This window comes from Octopus bimaculoides, chromosome 16 (assembly GCF_046866305.1).
Source record: "Octopus bimaculoides isolate indiv1 chromosome 16, ASM4686630v1, whole genome shotgun sequence".
NCBI lineage: Eukaryota > Metazoa > Mollusca > Cephalopoda > Octopoda > Octopodidae > Octopus > Octopus bimaculoides.
In genome coordinates, this window is record NC_142943.1 from 26,015,846 (window position 1) to 26,038,795 (window position 22,950).

General features: G+C 37.4%; 1 protein-coding gene across 1 annotated transcript in view; it reads left to right on the forward strand.

The window, feature by feature from the left end:
* LOC106883723 (dynein beta chain, ciliary) overlaps nucleotides 1-22,950 on the forward strand; it is a 362,109-nt gene that overhangs the window by 90,593 nt on the left and 248,566 nt on the right. Inside the window, exons 17-21 of the mRNA XM_089364269.1 lie at nucleotides 8,635-8,861; nucleotides 11,778-11,856; nucleotides 13,973-14,116; nucleotides 17,943-18,116; nucleotides 22,609-22,704. Coding sequence (XP_089220395.1) covers nucleotides 8,635-8,861; nucleotides 11,778-11,856; nucleotides 13,973-14,116; nucleotides 17,943-18,116; nucleotides 22,609-22,704 — 720 coding nt within the window. The remainder of the gene's footprint in view (nucleotides 1-8,634; nucleotides 8,862-11,777; nucleotides 11,857-13,972; nucleotides 14,117-17,942; nucleotides 18,117-22,608; nucleotides 22,705-22,950) is intronic.

The window sequence follows — 22,950 nt, forward strand, 5'->3', positions numbered from 1 at the left end:
TAGACATTCTGCCAGATTTGTCCATAAGGAGGCACACTAATTCCCTATTTCTAATTCACTGTTTCAGGTTTTGTAGGCCTTTGGCAAGAAATAAACTGAGTTGGTGGGTCTCCCCCTCATGTTTTTTAGTGGTTTTGTTGTACCCGTCTAAGATGTGTCGGAGTCTATTTCTAGCTAAGGAAATCTTTGTCTCTGTCTCACTGTCAGTCAGTGGTGGGATATATACCCTTTTATTGAATGGTAAGTCTGTGGGGTAGATCCTCGTCATATCATATGATTTGTTGTTGAGGTTATAGAAGACAGAGTATAGGGTATTACTGGTGTTACTATCGTTGTGGTTGTTGTTGTTACAGTCACTGGAGGTGGTGGTGGTGGTGGTGGTAGTGCTTTTGTTGTGTTCATTGTTGTTGTTATTGTTGTGGGTGGTGTTGTGCTGATGGCAGTGTGGATAATGTTGTGGTTGGTATTGTTGTCTGTGCGTGGGGTGTTGTTGTTATTATCATTGCTATTGTTGTTGTTACAGCTATTATTATAATTGTTTTGGTTTTGTATGATTTGTGTTATTGTTATTATAATTGTTAGCATGTGGGATGTTGTGGCTATCATTGTTGTTATTGGCACTATTGTTGTCATTAAGATTGCTATTGTTGTTGTTGTTTTGTCCTAACTTCCATCTTATTTTTAGGAACGTTTTTTTTCAATCTCAGATAAGTAATCAATTTTTTAGTTAATGTTGACCTTATTACCTGGAAACCAAATCAAAAAAAAAAATAATAATAATAGTGCAACAAGTGTAAAAAAAAAGGGTGTAGGAAACAAATATGAAAACAAAAATACCTGGAAAGCAATGGGGCGTGGGAAGAGGCCTTCGGAAAATTCACAAGAGCCGATGTTTTTCCTGCATAACTTTCAGGAAAATGGTTCTTTTTTAAATGAAAATTTATATAAATACCTTTCAAACGGTATAGATTATGATTATAAAGAAATTTGTGGGGAAAATCTTTTCCGAGAGGGTGGGAAGAGGACTTGAGAAATTCACATGATCCGATGTTTTTCCCTTGTAACTTTGAGGAAAATGGATATCTTTCTACTTCATACCCACGTAGGAAACGAATCTGAAAACAAAAGTGCGCAGAAAGTAACAGGGGTGGGGGCTAGAGGACTTCACAAAAATTACAAGATTCACAAGGTCCGAGTTTATCTCTTGTAACTTTGAGGAAAATGGATATCTTTTAAAGAAATTGTATATAAATACCTTTTAAATGGCATGCATTACGGATGCCTAATGTACTGCAAACCCCTTATTTTTACGGAAAAAGTGGTGGGGGGAGGAAACCGGAATTATTGGAAAACATTTTTCTTTTTTTCGATGAATGATTTACGGTGACCTAATATGCCACAAAACACTTTTATGTCTGGAAAACGGGGAAGAGAGAGAGACATCTTTCATGTAATATACTTTGTGTAGCTAAACTTATAATGGTATAGCAATGTCATGGGTCAAATGGAATGAGTGACTGATTTCATATGTGTGTGTGTGTGAATATATAGTAGAAATAAGGACCCGAACCCTTCAAAGGGATGTTTAGCATCCAGGTTCCTGAGTGTCCTAATTTGTGATTTCAAAAGGATTAAATTTTCCTCAAAGTTACAAGGGAAAAGCTCAGATCTTATGTCCTCTCCCCCCACCTGTTGCTTTCTGCCCATTTTTGTTTTCAGATTTGTTCCCTATGTGGGTGTATTCATTTTCCTCAAAGTTACGAGGGAAAAACATCGGATCTTGTGAAATTTCCAAAGTCCTCTCCTCACTCCACTGGAAAAGATTTTCCCCACAAATTTCTTTATAATCATAACCTATACCGTTTGAAAGGTATTTATATAAAACTTCACTAAAAAAAAACCATTTTCCTAAAAATTATGAGGGAAAATCATCGGATCTTGTGAATTTTCCAAAGGCTTCTCCCCCCCCCCCCCCTTGCTTTCCAGGCATTTTTCATATTCGTTTTCTACACCTTTTTTTTTATAACCATTGCACTACTTTTTTTTCAATTTCGTTTCCGAGTAATAATGTCAACATGAATGAATTTTTCTGACTTTCTTATATGTAGCGAATTTCAGTGGCAACTCTAAGGCATGCATTTCATCCATATTTAGCTGTACTGGACCGTATATTCCAGGGGTGTAATTGTTGTTGTTGGTATTGTTTTTTGGTGTCCTAGTGCCAAAGTCCTCTGGCAGTTCACATTCTGACAGGACAATCCCATTGATATTGTTTGGGTATCTGTATTGATTCTTACCATGCTGAGATCGTTGTTGTTGCTGTTAAACTATCCACTTGAATTTGGATAGTTTATCCACTTATTATTATTATTGGATAGTTTTATCCACTTATTATTTTAACCTCTGCCTTAGCAAAGGTGGAGGTATTGTTTTCAGTTGTGTTTGTTTCTTTCTTTGTCCTTGGACAAGATATCTCAAGAACCGCTGGATGGATTTGGATGTTTGGCCATATGATTGGCATGAACTGATTAGATTTTGAGATTGGTCTGGTACCAGACAAGGATTCTGGATTATTTTTCCTGTTTTCTTCACTTAATTTTAAAGAGTGGTTGGGTTCATTTTTAGTATGTTCGTTTGTGAGAGCAGTCAAGTTTATTTCAGATATTCTCATTTAAAAATCATTTCTGGCTAATCATTGAGAGGACGTTGGCGTTGCCTTGGCAGAGGTTTGTGCTCTCTGAGTGCTCTTGTTATTATTAAGGTAGCAAGCTAGAGAATTATTAGCATGCCAGACAAAATGCTTTGCAGCATTTTATCCTCCTTCATGTTGTTGAGTTCAAATTGCACTGTGGTCAACTTTGCCATTCATCCAGGGTTGATAAAATAAGTATCAGTCGAGCATTGGGGGACAATGTAATTAGCTAACTCCCCACCCAATTTTCAGTCCTTGTGTCTACGATAAAAAGGATTATTATCATTATTATTATTATTATTATTATTATTATTATTGAGTGAGAGAGCAGTGCATGCCATCAAAGTGACACTGGGGTAAAATATACGAAGCCCAATATACCCATCATGACTACCCGTCTGATAAGGGTACACCAGGCACATGCATCACAACCATATGTACACTACACGGTGATCTCATATCAAAATAAACAGCGCATGACCTCGCAGGTGGGGCCCAGTTAGAATTTTTTTCAGGTCGAGTAGCCCATCCCACTCAAAAGGTCCTTGAATAAGGTTTGTTTAAGGATGTTGAGCAAAACACCCAAGTTTCCAAAGGTGAATTATTCAAACCCCAAAGAATTCCTCTCAACACATGGCTATGATGCTCCCCCACTACTTCTGCTCATGATCAGAGATGCACATATCGTCAGCCAACAAAGGACATGCTCAACTGGTTAAGATCAAACAAGTGACAAGCAAATCTGTGGTATTGAGCAGAATATTTGCTGTAGCCCATCTTTTATACGAAGACAAAACAATGTACATGATAACACTTCCAATCAATTAAGATCGGAAGCCATGAGAGCCACTGCCTGGTACTGCAAAAGTGGTGAGGTGGCAAAATGGTAAGCACACTAGACAAAATGCTCTGCAGCATTTCGTTGGTCTTTATGTTCTGAGTTCAAATTCTATTGAGGTCAACTTTTGTTCATCCTTTCAGGGTTGATAAGATAAGTAACAGTTGTGCACTTGGGTCAATGCAATTGACTATACTCCTCCCCTCAAATTTCAGGCTTTGTGCCTATAGTAGAAAGGATTATTAACATCATTATTAAATAGTTTTAATTTCATTGGTGTTTTCTCAGCATTAGCGATTGCAACTTTATATGCCTTTCTTATGTGCTGTTTTAAGTTTGTTATTTTCACTGTAAAGAAAGTGCTCTATAATGTGTGTGTATACATACATACATATATATATACATATATACATACATACATACATACATACATACATACATATATATATATATATATATATATATATATATATATATATATATATATATATATATATATATATATATATATAAATCAAAAAAATGCAACACAGATTTTAAAGGTTATTGCAATAACCTTTAAAATCCGTGTTGCTTTTTTTGATTTTTTTGATCACCTTGTTTTTGGAATTGTTTGGATAATACCATACTATATTCTGGTGCCTAAACTTAAGTGCCACATTCAATTTTGAATCTATATATATATATATATATATATATATATATGCTCCGTTGGATGTGTAATGTCAATGTGAATACCCGTCAGAGTGTAAGTATCTTGAGAGAAAAGCTGAACATTAGAAGCATCAGTTGTGGTGTGCAAGAGAGACGATTGCGCTGGTATGGACATGTGGTGAGAATGGATGAGGATAGCTGCGTGAAAAAGTGCCACACCCTAACAGTTGAGGGAACCCGTGGAAGAGGTAGGCCCAGGAAGACCTCGGCTGAGGTGGTGAGGCAAGACCTTCGTACATTGGGCTTCACCGAGGCGATGACTACTGACCGAGACCTTTGGAAATGTGCTGTGCGTGAGAAGACCCGGCAAGCCAAGTAAGATCGTTGCCAGTGCCCCTGGACTGGCTCTTGTGCGGGTGGCACATGAGATGCACCATTTTGAGCGTGGCTGTTGCCAGTACCGCCTGACTGGCTCCCGTAGGATTTTCGAGTGAGATCGTTGCCAGTGCCCCTGGACTGGCTTGTGCGGGTGGCACATAAAAGACACCATTTCGAGCGTGGCCGTTTTCGTGAGGGTGACACGTAAAAGCACCCACTACACTCTCTGAGTGGTTGGCGTTAGGAAGGGCATCCAGCTGTAGAAACTCTGCCAAATTAGATTGGAGCCTGGTGTTGCCATCCGGTTTCACCAGTCCTCAGTCAAATCGTCCAACCCATGCTAGCATGGAAAGCGGACGTTAAACGATGATGATGATGATGATGATAATAATAATAATAATATTAGGGATAAAATCCAAAATTACAGGTAAAAACTCAATTAAAATCAATTTATTAAAAATTAAAATTAAATTAAGCTTCACAGTATAAAATATATATAAATATATAGTATTAGGGAAAAGAACCAAGGTTTATGAACTCATTGATGAAAATCCACTGTCACATATAGAAAAAATTTATAATTAAAAGTACAATAAATAATAAGTACAATAAATAAATATTTATAAAAAATAGTCAGAAGTAAGAAGGAGTACGATTCGACAGCTGTTTAATGACCACTACACGTTTCTATACAACATATACACAGGATTTTAATTTAAATTAAGTAACGGTTTACCTGTATAATAGGACATAGGTGTATCACCTCGGGTGATATATAATCGCTGTCTCTGTAAGTAAATGTTTGATTTTGATGCTATCACATCCAATTGACTTCTTTTATGCTATCTTTTATCTTCTACGTGTTTCAGTTATTAGACTGTGCCTTGTAGAATTTTTAGTCAAATGAATTGACCCCAGTACTCAGTTTATGTTAAGCCTGGTACTTATTCTGTTGGCTCTTTTGCTGAACTACTAAGTCACAGGGATGTAAACACACCAACACCAGTTCTTGAGTGGTACTGGGAGACAGCCACAAGACACACACATAAATATATATATAGGCACAGGAATGGCTGTGTGGTAAGAAGCTTGCTTCCTAACCACATGGTTTCAAGTTCAGTTACACTGTGTGGAACCTTGGGCAAGTATCTTCTGCTATAGCATTGTGCTGACCAAAGCCTTATGAGTGAATCTGGTAGATGGAAACTGAAAGAAGCTCATAGTATATGCATATATATATATATATATATATATATATATATATATATATATATATATATATATGTATGTATGTATGTATGTATTTGTGTGTCTGTGTTTGTCCCACTACCATTGCTTGACAACAAATGTTGGTGTGTTTACATCCCTGTAACTTAGCAGTTTAGTAAAAGTGACCGATAGAATAAGTACTAGGCTTACAAAGAATAAGTCCTGGGGTCGATTTGTTTGACTAAAAGGCAGTGCTCCAACACAGTCAAATAACTGAAATAAGTAAAAGAAAGAAAATATATATATAATAGGCTTCTTTCAATTTCCATCTACCAAATCCACTCACAAGGCTCTGGTTGGTCCTAAGCTATAGTCAGACACTTGCCCAAGGTCCCATACAGGTGGGACTGAACTGAGAACTATGTGGTTGGGAAGCAAGCTTCTTGTCACTCACCCATGCTGCCTTAGTACTGTTAGTTTTTTGTGTGTTACACATATGTGTAAGGTTTTGGTTATGCATTTGTTTCCATGATTTTTAAAAAATCCCAGGTGCTTATTACTCTAGAGATTGTTTCAGTTATTCTGCTTCTATATTTGAGTTATGACCAATTCTTTGAGAATCATATTATCATTTACGGGGACTAAAACTTCAATTGGGAGGTATTTCTTTGCCTGGTCGTCTTTCTTATATCAGTAGATGTGTGTGTGTGTGTGTGTGTGTGTGTGCGTGCGCTCATGCATGTATAATTTAAATGATACTTCACTTGCACAAGTCAGAGTTTTGCTTTTCAACATGGCAAAACAGCTTCATTTTAATCAGAAAATATTTGACAAAAATTGGTTTTATTTAGGAAGTAAAAGCTGCAATTAGTCTTTTTTGGAAAGAATAGTAAGACATTAGCTGTTGAGTACTATGTGGCCTGTGTATGGAGTGGGTGAGAGGGTAGTTGGAGTAGGGAAGATTTGGTGGAGTTCAAGAGCAGAAAGGCAGTTTCTTGAATTTATAGGTTTATATAAGTGTAGTGAGAGAATATATAGCCTATGGGTCAAGGATGGTTACTTTTAGGGTTAATTTTCTTGTGGAATTGTAGTTCTTCAATAAATATGAAATTGTATGTCTACAGAAAACCATGTGCTCTGAATTGCAATTTGGGATTTTCATAAGATGGAATAGTATTTTTAGATTTTCACTAGTGGTTCATTGATTGTAGAGTCTTGGAAATCGGTGTTATTATTTCATGCAGTCTAAAATTTTCCATTGAATGTCAGAAGTTGTGTTTGTTTTTTAAATTTCAAGCATATGTTGATAAAGAGGTTGCTATGCATCTAGTTAGGTTCAGGGAGTGTGTATGCTGGTTATATCATAACTTAAACATGTTGACCATTAAACTAATATAAGGCTTGATCGTTGATACATTTACTGGTAATATGAGGTTGGATTTATGAATTTACCCTGAATGAATCTTGAATGTTGGTAGTTATAAGTTCTTCTGGTGGTGCTAGAACAATAAGATCTTGAATTCTTATTGCGAAATATGGGTGGCTATGTTAGGATATGAAAATTTCTGAATAGACATATTCAGAATATACATATTCAAAATATACATATTCAGAAATTCCAGGTGTGGAAGCAAAATCTGGAATCTAAGGGCCAAAGTCCTAGTAAGCAAGAAAACTGACAGGACCCTACCCACTTCAGGTATGTGGTGGCCCTGTTCAATTTGTAGGAAAGATGTAGGCAGGAACTCCATATGGTGTACTGTGTAAGCTATGGGTACACAGTAGGATCTATATGTGTACAGGAACACTATCTACAATTATCCATGTCATAGGAATCTTTAAATTCCTTTTCCTTTAAACTCCAGGCATTTTGAAACAGAAACCATTTTGAGCGTGGCCGTTGCCAGTACTGCCTGACTCTCCTTCGTAGGATTTTCGAGCGAGATCGTTGCCAGTGCCCCTAGACTGGCTCTTGTGCGGGTGTCACATAAAATACACCATTTTGAGCGTGGCCGTTGCCAGTACCACCTGACTGGCCTTTGTGCGGGTGACACGTAAAAGCATCCACTACACTCTCTGAGTGGTTGGCATTAGGAAGGGCATCCAGCTGTAGAAACTCTGCCAAATCAGATTGGAGCCTGGTGTTGCCATCCGGTTTCACCAGTCCTCAGTCAAATCGTCCAACCCATGCTAGCATGGAAAGTGGACGTTAAACGATGATGATGATGATGATGAAAGGAGGTGGAATTAATTCTGTCTCTGGATATGCTTGTTATATTGGGTTGGAAATGTACTCTCTGTAAGTCTTGTACAATTCTTCTCAAAACCACTAATTGTTGTTAAACTTGCTCTATATACCATCACTTCTGAAAAGCAAATTCTTTGAGTGAACAATCCTAATAGTTCTGGCTTTGCAAGCTGGTTGTTGGGTGAGGATGACTCGATGTGTGTCTTATAATGTAATGTGAGACCTGTAAACAATACTATCCAGGATATTAAATCTGACCTTGATGTTTTTCATATTGAAGAGCTTGTATTAGTTATGTGTTGTTGGTGTGTACTTAAATGGGATTAAGAATTCTTTGCTATATCCGTGATTACATTAATGGTGTACAGTGGATTGAACTGATATTATTGCAGGGACTGTTCCTTTTAAAATTCTCATGTTAGAAGGAAGGGGCTGCACAGTAATCTTTGCAGGTTTTCTTATACAATTTATGCTCACCTTGAAAGTCAATAATTGCAGAAAACATGGGTAAGATGGAAATTCTAATGGGTCAATGTTTTGGGAAGCTTACAGTATTAATAAATTTTACTCAAAGTTGTTTTTGACAAATATAATTAACTTATTCATTAATTACAGCTAATTAACGATGGCCTTCAGCACTTAACATGGAAGATGAAAGAATCATTAGATTTTATTGAATCAGCAATGTCTCTTGTTTGCAATGATGTTTATCAAAGTCTGGAAACTGTACAGTCTAATCATAACTTTATTGTTGAAACAACATCCAGCTGGATACTTTACTCACCACAGCTTCCGATTGATCAACAGCCATTTACTATGGAACAACTGAAACTGTTTGAAATGTAAATATTTTGTTATTCTAATATTGATTTTTAAAATAGCTATGGTTATCTAATTTTTATTGAAGAGTATTGTTCATATGTAGTCTATATATAGATAAACAGTGTTTCTATATGCAAACAGTATTCATGCAAACATAAAAACGACAGTCATGAGAGGGTATTTGGTAGATGGAAACTGAAAGAAGCCATGTGTGTGTGCATGTGTGTGTGTGTGTGTGTGTGTGTGTGTGTGTGTGTGTGTGTGTGTGTGTGCATATATATATGAAGCGCTGAAGAATGACCTCAGGACGCTGAACCTTTCAGGCAAGATGACAAAGGACTGAGATGCCTAACACCTTGTTGTACTCAAGAAGACCTGCACTCTGCAGCAGAAGTGATAAGACTGATCCTGGCAGTGGTGAGGACTGATCCACAAGAGCCCTAGGCTGGTGCCACATAAAAAGCACTCATGATGGTGCCATGTATATGTGTGTGTATATATATATATATATATATATATATATATATATATATATATCATCATCATCATCGTCGTCGTTTAATGTCTGCTTTCCATGCTAGCATGGGTTGGACGATTTGACTGAGGACTGGTGAAACCAGATGGCTACACCAGGCTCCAATCTGATTTGGCAGAGTTTCTACAGCTGGACGCCCTTCCTAATGCCAACCACTTTGAGAGTGTAGTGGGTGCTTTTACGTGCCATCACGATAAAGCAAATAAGTAACAAGGATGTCAAAATATTAGTGCATTACTGTACTAATACCTTGACATCCGTGTTACTTATTTTCTTTTTATCCATCTTACTTCGAGTTGTGCAGATAATACCGGACTGACTTGGTGCCTCAACATAAGCACCTAATTCAACTGAATTTTGATTATTTCTTATATATAAATGAGATTACAAAGGAATAAACAATTATTTTATGAACTTCATAAGCTTTGGAGCCTTGAATATGAAATGCAATTTATAAGTTGTAAAATGTTACTCAGGCACTCAGCTATGAACCTGCTGCAACTTGTAACAGAAACAGCTGCAAGCTAATGAAGTTCAGAAGATAATCATTTTTTTGTCATCTCGATTTCTTATTACTGCTCTATACTCATCTCACACTTTGTTCTGAAGTATACGTGTATTGAGTTCTACACCAGGTTATTAGCCATGCAATGCCTGAGTGAAATATATACAGGTATGAGTTAATCATGAATACAGTGAAGAATTTCGTATACAAATATGGCTCCATTAAGTCTTGAAGAGAAATTCCAGGTGTGGAAACAAAATTTGGAATCTAAGGGCCAAAGTCCTAGTAAGCGAGAAAACTGACACGGCCCTACCCACTTCAGATATGTGGTGGCCCTGTTCAATTTGTAGGAAAGGTGTAGGCAGGAAGTCCATATGTTGTATCCAGTGTAAGCTATGGGCACACAAGAACTGCAGTAGATTAATAAGAAGATTATCAGAGAAGGTAATGTTCATATGTGGAAGATACACAGAATCCCATGAAATTGATTCTTTCAAATGACCTCGTGGCTCATGAAAAGTAGCGTATAATTTCTGCTAGCTAGGGGACCAAATTAGTAGTGCAGGAGGATGCACAGAGAGTATAATAACAAGAACAAGAATAAGATAAAGAAATTCAGAGAGCTGTTACCTCTGTTGGCTATGAATGGTTTCTCTCTCTGAATGAAAGGAAGATTGTATGATGCATGTATATGGACAGCAATTCTACATGGTAGTGAGATGTGGGCCCTGAATGCAGAAGACATGTGAAGGTTAGAAAGGAATGGGGCTAGTATGCTCTGATGGATGTGTAATGTAAGTGTAAATGTTTGACAGAATGTTAGTGCTTTGAAAGAGATGTTAGGCATAAGAGGAATTAGTTGCTGTGTGCAAGAGAGAAGATTGCACTGGTTTGGTCATGTGATGTGTATGGATGCTAACAGCTACATAAAGAAGTGCTGATCTCTCAAAGTGGATGAAACACATGGAAGTGGGAGACCCAGGAGGATGTGGGATGAAGTGCTGAAGAACGACCTCAGGACGCTGAACCTTTCAGGCAAGATGACAAAGGACTGAGATGCCTAACACCTTGTTGTACTCAAGAAGGCCTGTACTCTGCAGCAGAAGTGTTAAGACTGATCCTGGCGGTGGTGAGGACTGACCCACAAGAGTCCTAGGCTGGTTCCACATAAAAAAGCACTCGTGGTGATGCCATGTAAAAGTGCTTGTGTGGTCCCACATAAAAGTGCCTGTGCGGCATTGCATAAAAGCACTTGGCTTTGTGGTGGGAGTGATCAATAAAAATGTGGGGGGGAGTGAAGAGTATTAATCGATAAAGGTTAGATAACAAATGAAAAGTTTCTGAGTAGCAAGAAAAGCTAGTGGTATCAAGACAGAGCTGTAGTTAGGGATGTGATGAGTCTTGAGGAGGAAGGAAATTGGTTAAAGGGCTCAATCAGATTTTGTTCTTTAAAAGAATAAAAGACCCCCTCCAGCCATGACTGACCATGGGATTGTACCTAAAAAGTTACCCTCTTAGGCACAAGCCTGGGCAAGGTTGTTTATGGAAGACCAGCAGTTGCCCATGCATTACCAGCCTCCCCTCTCCACGCTACGAATGTTATCCAAGGCCAATACAGTTTGGCACCAGTGACGTCACAACTCACTTCTACAGCTGAGTGAATTTGAGCAATGTGAAATAAAGTGTCTTGCTCAAGAATACAACACACAGCCCAGTCCAGGAATCGAACTCACTACATCATGATTGTGAGTCTGATGCTCTAACCACTGAGTCATGCACCTTCACTCATTTGTTCTTTACAAATTCATTTAATCTGAGTATAATTCTTAACAATTATAGCATAGATAGCTTTCTCCGTCTTTCAGTCACCCTTCTCTCTATCTCTCTCTTATTTAGTACCATTTTACAGAAGCTCAAAGAAGTTCTTCTACCATCTAATCACAGGATTGATTCTTTGTTAAAATCTTCATTACAAGTAAGTACTGTATTATCTGAAATCTTGGTAATGTGTTTGATAATAGCTATTATTATTGTTATTGTTTTACTTGAGGTCAGTTCTAATTGAAAAGACTCTTTGATCAGAGACATTCCAACACTTTAATGATCCCCCTACTTCCCTCTACCATTATTGGTGTCTCTAACAACAACAACAATCTTTTCTTTATTGCTACCAGGACCCATTTATTTGCATGTAATGTGACAATAAACATAGCAAAGTTATATATAAATTAGAAGAGTTAAAACTCTCTACAATACATTGAAATGTATTAAATTTGTTTTGGAAAAAAAAATTGAATTAGTATATATGAATAGAGATAAAGAAATATCAAATAGGCATTTTCTTCTGTTTCATCAATGGCATTACTGAATGAATTTCCTGAATTTGTACCTGTCTATGCCTAATTGCTTTGAACTTTCACCTTCTGGATTCTATTGATTTCCTGCTCAGTTTATATATTTCTGTACCCTCCTCTGTATGTTATAGATGATTTGATGCTTGTCAACCTCCTGTTCATATCTTATTCTATTAATAAGGCATCATTGTAGAGTTCCATAGAATGAGCAACAAGCAGTTTGACCACACAAAAACCCACATTTTGCTTGATCATTTTTATGTAAAAATACAATTTTTCAGTGGACAATTATATATCTTTAGAAAGTTCTGGGTGTGAACTTTCTTTTCATATACTTTTGATCAAAATCTTATGCTTACATACCATGCCAGGTCCCCTCAATCACCATCATATTTTCATCCGTTCACAACATTTGTCCCATTTTTGTTTTTGACTGCTGATCAATAGTGCTCGTTCAGTGTGCTGGAGCACTATAAATTGATTTGTGTTGAAAATGATACAGTCATGAAGAAGACTTTTTTGCTTTATTTTGATAGAAAAACTGACGGGGGTGGTCAGCTAATTGTTATGAAATATAAAAGCACAAATTTATTTGGGCCTCATTCTTTGTTGTTAAATTGAATGTTTGTTACAGGCAACAAAATAAGCTTTACATAAATATTTGATAGCTGATGTGTTTGACTGGCTTTGAACTGGTTAATCACTCTCACTATTCCCCATCTGACTACCATCTATTCCCCAACATGAAAAAACACTTGGCTAGGAGCCAATATCGCAATTATGATGATGTCATATCTGTTGTTGATGACTTTTTCCACCAACAGGATGAAAGCTTCTTCACCAATAAAATTCAAGCACTGCAACACCAATGGAATAAGTGTGTGAACTGCAAGGGGAATTATGGTGAAAAATAAATCTCATTCAGTCATATTTCACAAAGTATCTTTGAACATTTCAGCTGACCCTCGTAACTACTTTAAATTGTTGAATATTAACCCTTTAGCATTCAGATCACTCTGTTGAATGTAATGCCTATTTACTCACATTGTTTTAAATTAATCTAATCATGCATTATCTTGTAGCTTTGAGATTTTGATGATGTGATTGTTTATTTCTAGAATGATATTGTAATGTAGGTATGAGAGGCCAAATCTAGCTATTTTGATCATAAAATTGGTTCTATTCTTAAGTGGGCATCACAATAAATATTACTTGCCATCTTCATCACTGTCATCATAACCAACAACAAAATTTATCTTTCCAACGTTTAATCCTCCCTGGTTTCTTCCTTTCAGTTTTCCCTTGGTCACCAACTTCTCAAGGGTTTGTCTTTTCATATTTTGTCCATTGGGCTTTGTCTCTTGCCCCCATCTACCCAAGAAGATTTCTGCCGATTTCTGCTCATTAAAGGACTGCAATCTTTGTTACTGTATTTGTATATCTTTAGTATATATCCAACGAATCACATCTCTGCAGCATTCATAAGCTTTTGCAACATTTGTAAGTTTATTTTACTGACCTTGAGAGGATGAAGAGCAAAGTCAACTGCAGCAAAATTTGAACTCAGTATTTTGCTTAGTCTGCTAATGATTCTGCCAGTTTGCTATAATGATTCTACAATATTAATAATGGCTAAAATGATGAGGACGACAATGATGAAGGATTTCATTTATTTTCTGCAGCACAATATTAATAGTTGTGACATTTTTAAATGCTATTTTCTTCCTTGTTTATAAGGTTCTTGATATCAGTGAAATATCCCCATGTTGGCAAGACTACCTGCTACATGTAGATCAGATTATTGTCGATGGTTTAAAGAATGCAATCCAGTCTCAACTCAGCATATTGTTATCCTTCCTCTCTGGTAATTCTGCTTCAAAGGTAAGATAATTACTTAATTACTTCATAAAAATAACTTGTGTGGAAGAGACATAATTAAAAATGATATACTTAATTATGTTGATAGAAATGATGGATTTTATGAGCAATATAAATTACAAGAAGAGATTTCAAATTTTGGAGTGCAATAAATTCTGAATGGCTCCATGAAATCAAAGATGAATCAACAAGGGAAACTTTTTATGGTTGTAGCCAAATTGATTTCAAATCATGCACTCTATTGTATCAAAGAAAGAAAGATCACATTAAACAATGTAGTCCTAGACACACTATTCCTAAACATATGACAGAGAGGTCATAGCTGGAATGTCTTTGATTATAGATCCGCCCAATTATAGCTGAGCTGGGGTGAAACAATAACAATAACAGCAACTAAGCTAGAATGGTCACAACTGGAACATATTTGACCTTAGTTCTGATCATATTTGACCTTACTTCTGCTTGATCAGGGCTGATTCGGAGTTGAACAACAACGACAACATAAATTATAAATACATGAAAGAAACAAATATCACAAAATCATAATGGTTAATCTTTAAAAATGGAGCTTCAAGATCTGAGGCTATGTGACATTTTGACACAGCCATTTGACTTTACCTCTTTGGCAAGGCTGATTCAATGCCTGACTTATTTGATATTAGACATTATCAAACCACATTATCAAACCACATTATCACACCATATTATCAGACCATATTAAGAAAAGGAGGTGGTAAATCTGGTTAAGATGATGGTGCCCATTGAAGATAACATGGATGCTACTTGGACTCGAAAGATTGACTGTTATGAACATCCCCTTGTGGAATATGAAGATGCAAACTAGGGAGCTAAACATTATCCAACTGAAGTTGGACATAGGGGATTCATTGGAAGTAGTATGGGGTGATAGTTGTTGTCACTAGGACTAACTCATCCTAAAGTAAATGTCCACATGAGTGATATCATGGCTATAGTGGAGAAAGCAAGCCATTGGATTTAGTTAAAAAGAGGTGATGAACAACGGTTACAAGGATATTGAGTGAAGCCTAATAACCTGATGATCTAGCAAGTGGGGCCTCATCTCTTTGAGAGAAAGGCCCTGAAATGGCATGCATTCTCTCCTGATGATTCCATAAAACAGCTAGAGTATCATATGTGAAGCTCGCTTTCAATTAGTAGCACTTGTATCTGTTGTTTGTAAATAATGTTTCTCTCATTCTCTCTCCACCTCTCTCTCTCTCTCCCTCTCTCTTCATGTGAGTGAGGAGAAGTAAAGTGTTTAAGTCAGACATGTTCAATTATTAAATTGTAATGTTTCTCTCTCTCTATCTGTATGCATTTATTTCTGCACTTGTTTGCATGTGGGTGTGTTTGCCTCCAGTGCCAAAAAGTACTATTACCAAGACAGCAAAACAGGTTCAACGTCCAGTCAGCTATTCCAAACACCTATGCCCAATCATCTTACTCCAACAAGACTATACTGTATAGTATTAGAATCCGAGGAAATTAGTCATGTTCTTTGTTGGCAATTAATTATTAATATACATAATTCAAGCAAGGGAATAAATTGTATGCTGTGAGGAAGAAGACATGTCTAATGAAGAGAATCCTTCATCAGAGAGAAATGCCAACTGGTTTTGAATGGGATTAGTGAAAGTGAAGAGGAAGAGGAGGTTTGAGAAAAGGAGAGAATAAATGTTATGGAAGAGAGTCATGGTCAGAGAAGGAGAGGGAAAGTAATAAAGAGAATCCGAGCATGTTTGGAAAACTATTGAGAAAAGGGGAAGAGGTCATGACAGAAGCACATACACACATGCACACACATACATACATGGCATTTTAGTCCATTTAAGTGAGATACTTCATTGATAAGAGTGCACAACAACTCATCAAGTAATCAGGAAATCAAAGTAATGTAAATATAGGTGTAGATATGGCTGTGTGGTTAAGAAGTTTGCCTTTGCAACCTCATGGTTTTGAGTTCAATCCCACTGTGCAGAACTTTGGGCATTCATCTCCTATAATAACCCTGAGCTGACCTATAGCTTGTAAATGAATTTGATTGCTGGAAACTGTGTGGAATCCTGCCACACATACACATAATATTCTACCAATAATTCAGATATTCAAATAAATACAGTATGTCTACCAAAGAATAAAGATCTTGCGTGAGGATAGTATACCAACACAAGATCTAGGTATGCCCACATACAGACATAGTATGCTTTTTATATAGACAGACTGATGAAGCCTAACAAGACAGAAATGTTCAGTGTTGTTTCTCTTGCTTGATCAGTGAAACAATAATGTTAGCTAACCACTAATTGCCAATTCCTAATTATTACCTTTACCCCTTTTGTAGTTAGGTGCAAGCGTGGCTGTGTGGTAACTGCTTCCAAACCACATAGTTCCAGGTTTATTTCTACTACGTGACACCGTGGGCAAGTGTTTTCTAGTATAGCCTTGGGCTGACCAAAGCCTTGTGAGTGGATTTGGTAGATGAAAACTGAAAGAAGCTCATCACAAAAAGGTTCTTGTTGAGAAAATGGGATTTATTGAAAACCACAAGTTGATGGATGGGCGCTGAGCTATCTGCACAGATGCAGTCGGATTTGCAATGTTTGCACTCATTTGGAGTTATTTGAAACCCTTCCCTCACTCTCAGCCAGTTCTCATTGTCTGTGTTCTATCATATCCTTTATTATGAAGTGGTCTTTATCTCCACACTTAACATAGATGCAGTGATACACACACACACACACACACGTGCACACACACACACGTGCACACACACACACACGTGCACACACACACACGTGCACACATACACACATGTGCACACACACACACACACATGTGGAGGAACATGTGGAAGGGATAGACTCAAGAAGATGTGGGACAAAGTGGTGAGAAAGGATCTACAAACATGGGGACTCACAGAAGGGACGACAGAGGACTGAAACTCCTGGCAGTTCGCTGTGCTTGAAAATACACATCAAGCCAAGTAAAAGTGTGGTTGTCCTTGCATACAGGCTCATCCCTTGCAACCCTCTCTAGCTAAGCATCCCTAATCTTGTTGGCTTGTAAGTGTTGGTGCCATGTAAAATGCACCCAGGCCAGTACTGTGTAAAAGCACCCAGTACACTCTCTAGACTGGTTGGCATCCATGCCGAAACAGATATGGAACCTGAGCAGCCCTTCAGCTAATCAGCTTCTGTCAAACCGTCCAACCCATGCCAGCATGGAAAAATGGACGTTAAATGATGATGATGATGATATATATTTATGTGTGTCTTTGTAACCGTGTTTGTCTCGCTTCCATCACTTGACAACATGCTTTTGCTAGTTGTTTTGATGTCTATGTTGTCACAAACAGAGAGAGAGAGAGAGAGAGAGAGAGAGAAGAGAGTTCATTCCACCTTTAACTTAGCAGAACATGCAGGATGTGACAGAGGGAGGGAGTAGGAGAGAGAGAGAGTAATGCTCCCGGATGCAGGTAACATGCATTTTCAATTGAGTAGACAGAAGCAAGATGAAATGAAGTACCTTGCTTAATGACACAGTGTGCTGGTCCTGGTCAGAAATTGAATCCACAACCTTGTAATTGTGAAGCAAATGACCTCACCAGAAGACATGCTTTCCCACAGATTATTTTTGCTTGTGTGAGTGTGAAAGCATATGGCCCAGTCATTAGGGTGTTGGGCTCATGATGATAAGGTCTTATTTTTTTATCCCATCAAGAGTAGCACTGCTCCATACAGTACAGTTTTTAAGCAATCTTAAATAATTACAAAAAATTTTATGCTATTTGTATTTCTTTGTATTTTAGGATGTAATGTCAGTTCCATTTCTTATCGTAAATATCCTTTTGGTGGATAATGCCATTGTGTTTGAACCTGTCTTGGAGCAGACCATCAATTCACTAAGTATACGTGAAGTGATTCACTTATGGATCACTGACTTACTTGAACTGGTTTCTTTTCTACCATTGTACAATGAACAGGTAAGACACTCATTAACTGTATGTTTGGGTCAAATGTTAATTTCTCATTATAAAGCCCTAAAGATAAGGTACAAATTATTACTACCGTTTATTGCAGATAGTTTCTAACATGCATACTTAAGGTTTGCCATTTTCTAAGATAATATAATTATACTTTGTTGTGTCTACAGAGAGACATTATGCCAATATAATTAACACACATACACTTGTACAATTCCATTCTTTTATTAAACATCTGATTGCTTTGTTTTTGTTTGTCAAAGCTCTTTTGTTGCTTCTTGCAATCTTTTCAATGACTATTGACTTAGTTCATTATAGATGCGACATTTGTTTCAACACATAAATTCACAAACAATCTTGCAAACCAGATACAAAAATGAAGTATAGTAATATTTCCAAATTATATATATATATATATATATATATATATATATATATATATATATTATTATTATTATTATTATCATCATCATCATCGTTTAACATCTTTCCATGCTGGCATGGGTCAGACAGGAACCGATCAGGCAGAAGCCTGCACCAGACTTTTGTGTCCGTTTTGGCAGGGTTTTTACGGCTGGATGCTCTTTCTAACCACCCACCCAGCAGAGTGGACTGAGTACTTTTTATATGACACAGGCACAGGTGAGGTCAGTTTTTATAACTGGATGCCCTTCCAAATGCCAACCACTTTACAGTGTGGACTGGATGCTTTTTACATGGCACCAGCACTGGCAAGATCACGAAGTAACTACAAGACAAAGAATCTTTGATAGGGGTAAGGGCATAGGAGGAGCTGATCTTCTGTCAGATGATAAAAGGTTATAGTGAGACAGAAAGACAGAAATAGATGTCTTGCTGTAAGGAGGTACATGGTTACCTGGCCAGAGAGAGAGAGAGAGAGAGAGAGAGAAAAAAGAGGAGGAGAGAGACAGGTATTCTGCTGTGAAGGAGATACATGGTTACCCAGCATCAGGGAAGAGTAGAAAAAGGAAAGAGAGATTGGGAGACAACAGGAGTGCAAAAGCGAGCAGGAGAGAGATGGTGGCAAAATGCTGGGCATACTCACAAGGGGTGGGGATCAGAATATAAATGGGATGGCCGAGTAAAAGAATAGAGAGTTAAATAGTGGCAAGTGCCAGGGTATATTCTTGAGATATAAAGGTCATAATATAAGTGGCAGGGCATTGTCAAAGAAGTGTGAGTAGAGAGTAGGGGAGGAGAATGCAGCGAGTAGTGAAAACCTGGGTATATAGAGGGGTGGGAAGGGGGGGCTACTGGATAGTAATGATATAGGGAACAGAGCTGTGAGGAGAGGATTGGGGAGTGAGAGATAAGCATAGTGCATGAAAGAGGAGATGTGAAGAAGAGAAGAGACATAGTTTAGTTCATTGGTGTAGGGAGTGTGAAAAGTTTTCTTGTTACGTGTGGTTGGAACACAGTGCTTCTAGAACTCAGTTTCACTGACATAAGCAGGTCTTTTCAAGAACCTCATATCACCAGACATCTCAGTCCATTGCCAGTTCCTCTATGTGGCCCAACATCCTGATATTGGTCCTTACCACTTCATCCCATGTCTTCCTGGGTCTCCCTCTTCTATGGGTACCATTCACTTTCAGTGATCAGCACTTCTTTATACAACTGTCTCCATTCATATGCTTCACATGTCCAAACCAACATTGTCTTCTCTCTTGCATGTTGCATTTGATTCCTCTTATGTCCAACTTTCATTTCAATATGTTTGCACTTTGTTGTACATGCACACTGATGTTGCACATCCAATGGTGCATTTATCCCCAGTCAATGCATGTCATCCACATTCAGAGCCCATATTTCACTACCATGGAGTATAGCTCTTTGCACACAAGCATCATACAGTCCACTTTTCACTCTGAGAGTCCTTTTGTTGCCAACAGAGGTAATAGCTCTCTGAACTTCTTCCACCCTATTCTTATTCTAGAAACAGTACTTTCAGAGTATCCTCCACTATCGATAATTTGGTCACTTAGGTAACAGAAACTATCTACAACCTCAAGGGAGCCTCTTGGACATTTGAGAAGTCTAAGTTCCATGTGCTCCTAGTGCTTATTGTTCCTGCACATTTGCCACATACGAAGATAACTTTATCTGTTAATCTACCTGTGATTCCACTGCATCTCTTAAGTGTCCATAGCTTACAGTGGGTGTAGCAAATGAAATTTCTTCCAACTCCTTTCCTACATATTGAGCAGGGCCATTTACTTGATGAAAGAGAGTCTCATCTTCTTTCTTGGTAACAACAGCTTTGGTCTTTGCAAAGTTAACTTTAAGGCTCTTTGATTACAGGTTTTGCTTCTATACCTAGAATTTCTCCTCCAATTCTGCTACAGATTCTGCAATAAGAATGAGGTCATAAACATAAAGTAGTTCCCATGGGCATCCAGTTTTGAATTCCTCTGTTATGGCCTGGAGGACTATATATTATTTAAATATATGCCAGTGTTGCCTGACTGGCACCCATGCTGGTGGCATGTAAAATGCACTATCCAAGCGTAGCTGATGCCAGTGCCACCTGACTGGCACCCATGCTGCCAGTAACATGTAAAAGTACCTACTACACTCTTGGAGTGATTGGCATTAGGAAGGGCATCAGCTGTAGAAACCTTGCCAAATCAAATTGGAGCCTGGTGCAGCCTCCTGGCTTGCCAGTCCTCAGTCAAACCGTCCAACCCATGCCAGCATGGGAAGCGGACGATGATGATGATTATATATATATATATATATATATATATATATATATATATATATATATATAATAATTATAAGCTTTTAGCTTATAAGTGTTCCTCAGGTATAGGTTATAGAACAGTGGTTCCCAACCTGTGGTCTGTGGACCCTTGGTGGTCTGCTAAGGTAGCACTGAGGGTCCATGAACTAAATTCAAAATTCCATATATATATGTATATATATATATATATATATATATATATATATATACACACACACACATACGGATAAGCATATTAAAAAGGGGTCTGTAGGAAAACTCATTTAAATAAAAGGGGTCCTTGGTAGTGAAAAGGTTGGGAACCAATGCTATAGAAAATAGCCTAACATTGGGGGCACTCGCCTGCCTACTCGGTACATATATCCTAAGCTAGAGGGCAACAATAGCATTGACATGAAGAATAGCTTCTCTAGACCTGTGATAAATACATTACATCCCACCTAGAAGGATATGCCTTCACTATCCAGGAATAGGAGATAGCTACTAAATTCCTGATAAACCAAAGAGAAAAAGATACCACCAAACCTCCATGTTATTGTAAAATATGTCAGTTCTGCTATACTAGTGTGGAAAATATCACCCACATCACCAGCAGCTACCCCAACATGTCTATGAGATACTATTTACCCCTGAGGCATGATATAGTTGCAAAGACTATTTACAGTGCTATCCATAAGAAGGATGGCGCTGAGATATACATCAAAGCCATGTCAGAACCAGCAGGTATTCATACCTTTAAAAACAAGGAATACTGGTAGAACATCCCAGTAAAAACAGCAAACCTGTGCAAACATAAGAAACCGGACATTATTCTATGGGACAAGGAGCAAAAGTCATGCACCGTTGTAGAAGTCAACTGCCCAGCAGACATGAATGTACAATCAAAAAGTCCAGGAAAAAGAGAATATTTATGGTAAATTAATGTGGAACTTATGGCTCTTGTACCTTAACTATGAATTCTCATTTGTACCTATCATAGGTGCATTAGGTTATATATGAACAAATTGGCACAAGAACCTAGAAATGCCTGGTTTCATGGAAAAAGCACAAAAGAAATTGATTTGGATTTTTCAAATCCAATCTATTAGTAGCACAGTGAAAATTTGTAAGACATCTTAAAAAAACTCCATGTGAATAGATGCACACACATGGGTGTATGCATCAACAGTTCAACCAACACAGCAACTCAACCACATACTTACAAACACTAAGATCTGTCTTAACTCAAACAGTCTTGTCATTTTGTTCACAACTGGCTTGAACTCTCCCAAGAAGAACTTAAATTAAACTCAAAGAGAAATTATACATACCTACATACATCCTCTATTTTGTTAATTTTGTGAGTGTGTATGCACGTGTCTGTGCTTATAAGTGGAACCTGTTAAGTAAATAAATCATGACTACTAAAGAGACAAAGAAAAATAATGTTTGTTAAAGAGACAGAGAAAAATGTTTATTAAATGGACGTACTCATTCTGCCATGACTACACAGACATACAAACTAAGTGTAATGATATGTTTGACTGTTTCATATAAAATGCTAACATTTAATCAAGAAAATGAGTAAACATAAAATTAGATTACAATTAGTTTCCTTTGATACCATTGTAGCCAAAATAATTATTTTTTGAGTACATAACTTCTTTTTTATATATTAAGCAAACAGTTGCTAATAATTTATTGGCAATTACAATTAACTGTTTGAAAAATTTTCATTATAACTTTCAGGGAAATTACCAAAACTTTATTGAGAGTGATGTAGAAATTCAGAACTTAGTATTAGAAATTGGCAAATGTGTTGAAGATGTGGTGAGTAGATGCCAGGTAAGTGACAGCAGAATCTGTAAGTACAGATTTCATTCGGAGATGAAGCATCTTTTAAATTCTCCTCAACTTACTTTGGTAGTAAGAGAATCTCTTTCTTGAGCGGTGAGTATGGGAGGGTGGCTATGGAAGTGACTGGAATCTGTATCTTTTACTTGTTTCAGTCATTAGACTTCAGCCATTCTGGGACACTGCCTTCAAGAATTTTAGATGAATGAATTGACCCCACTACATTTTATTTTTAAG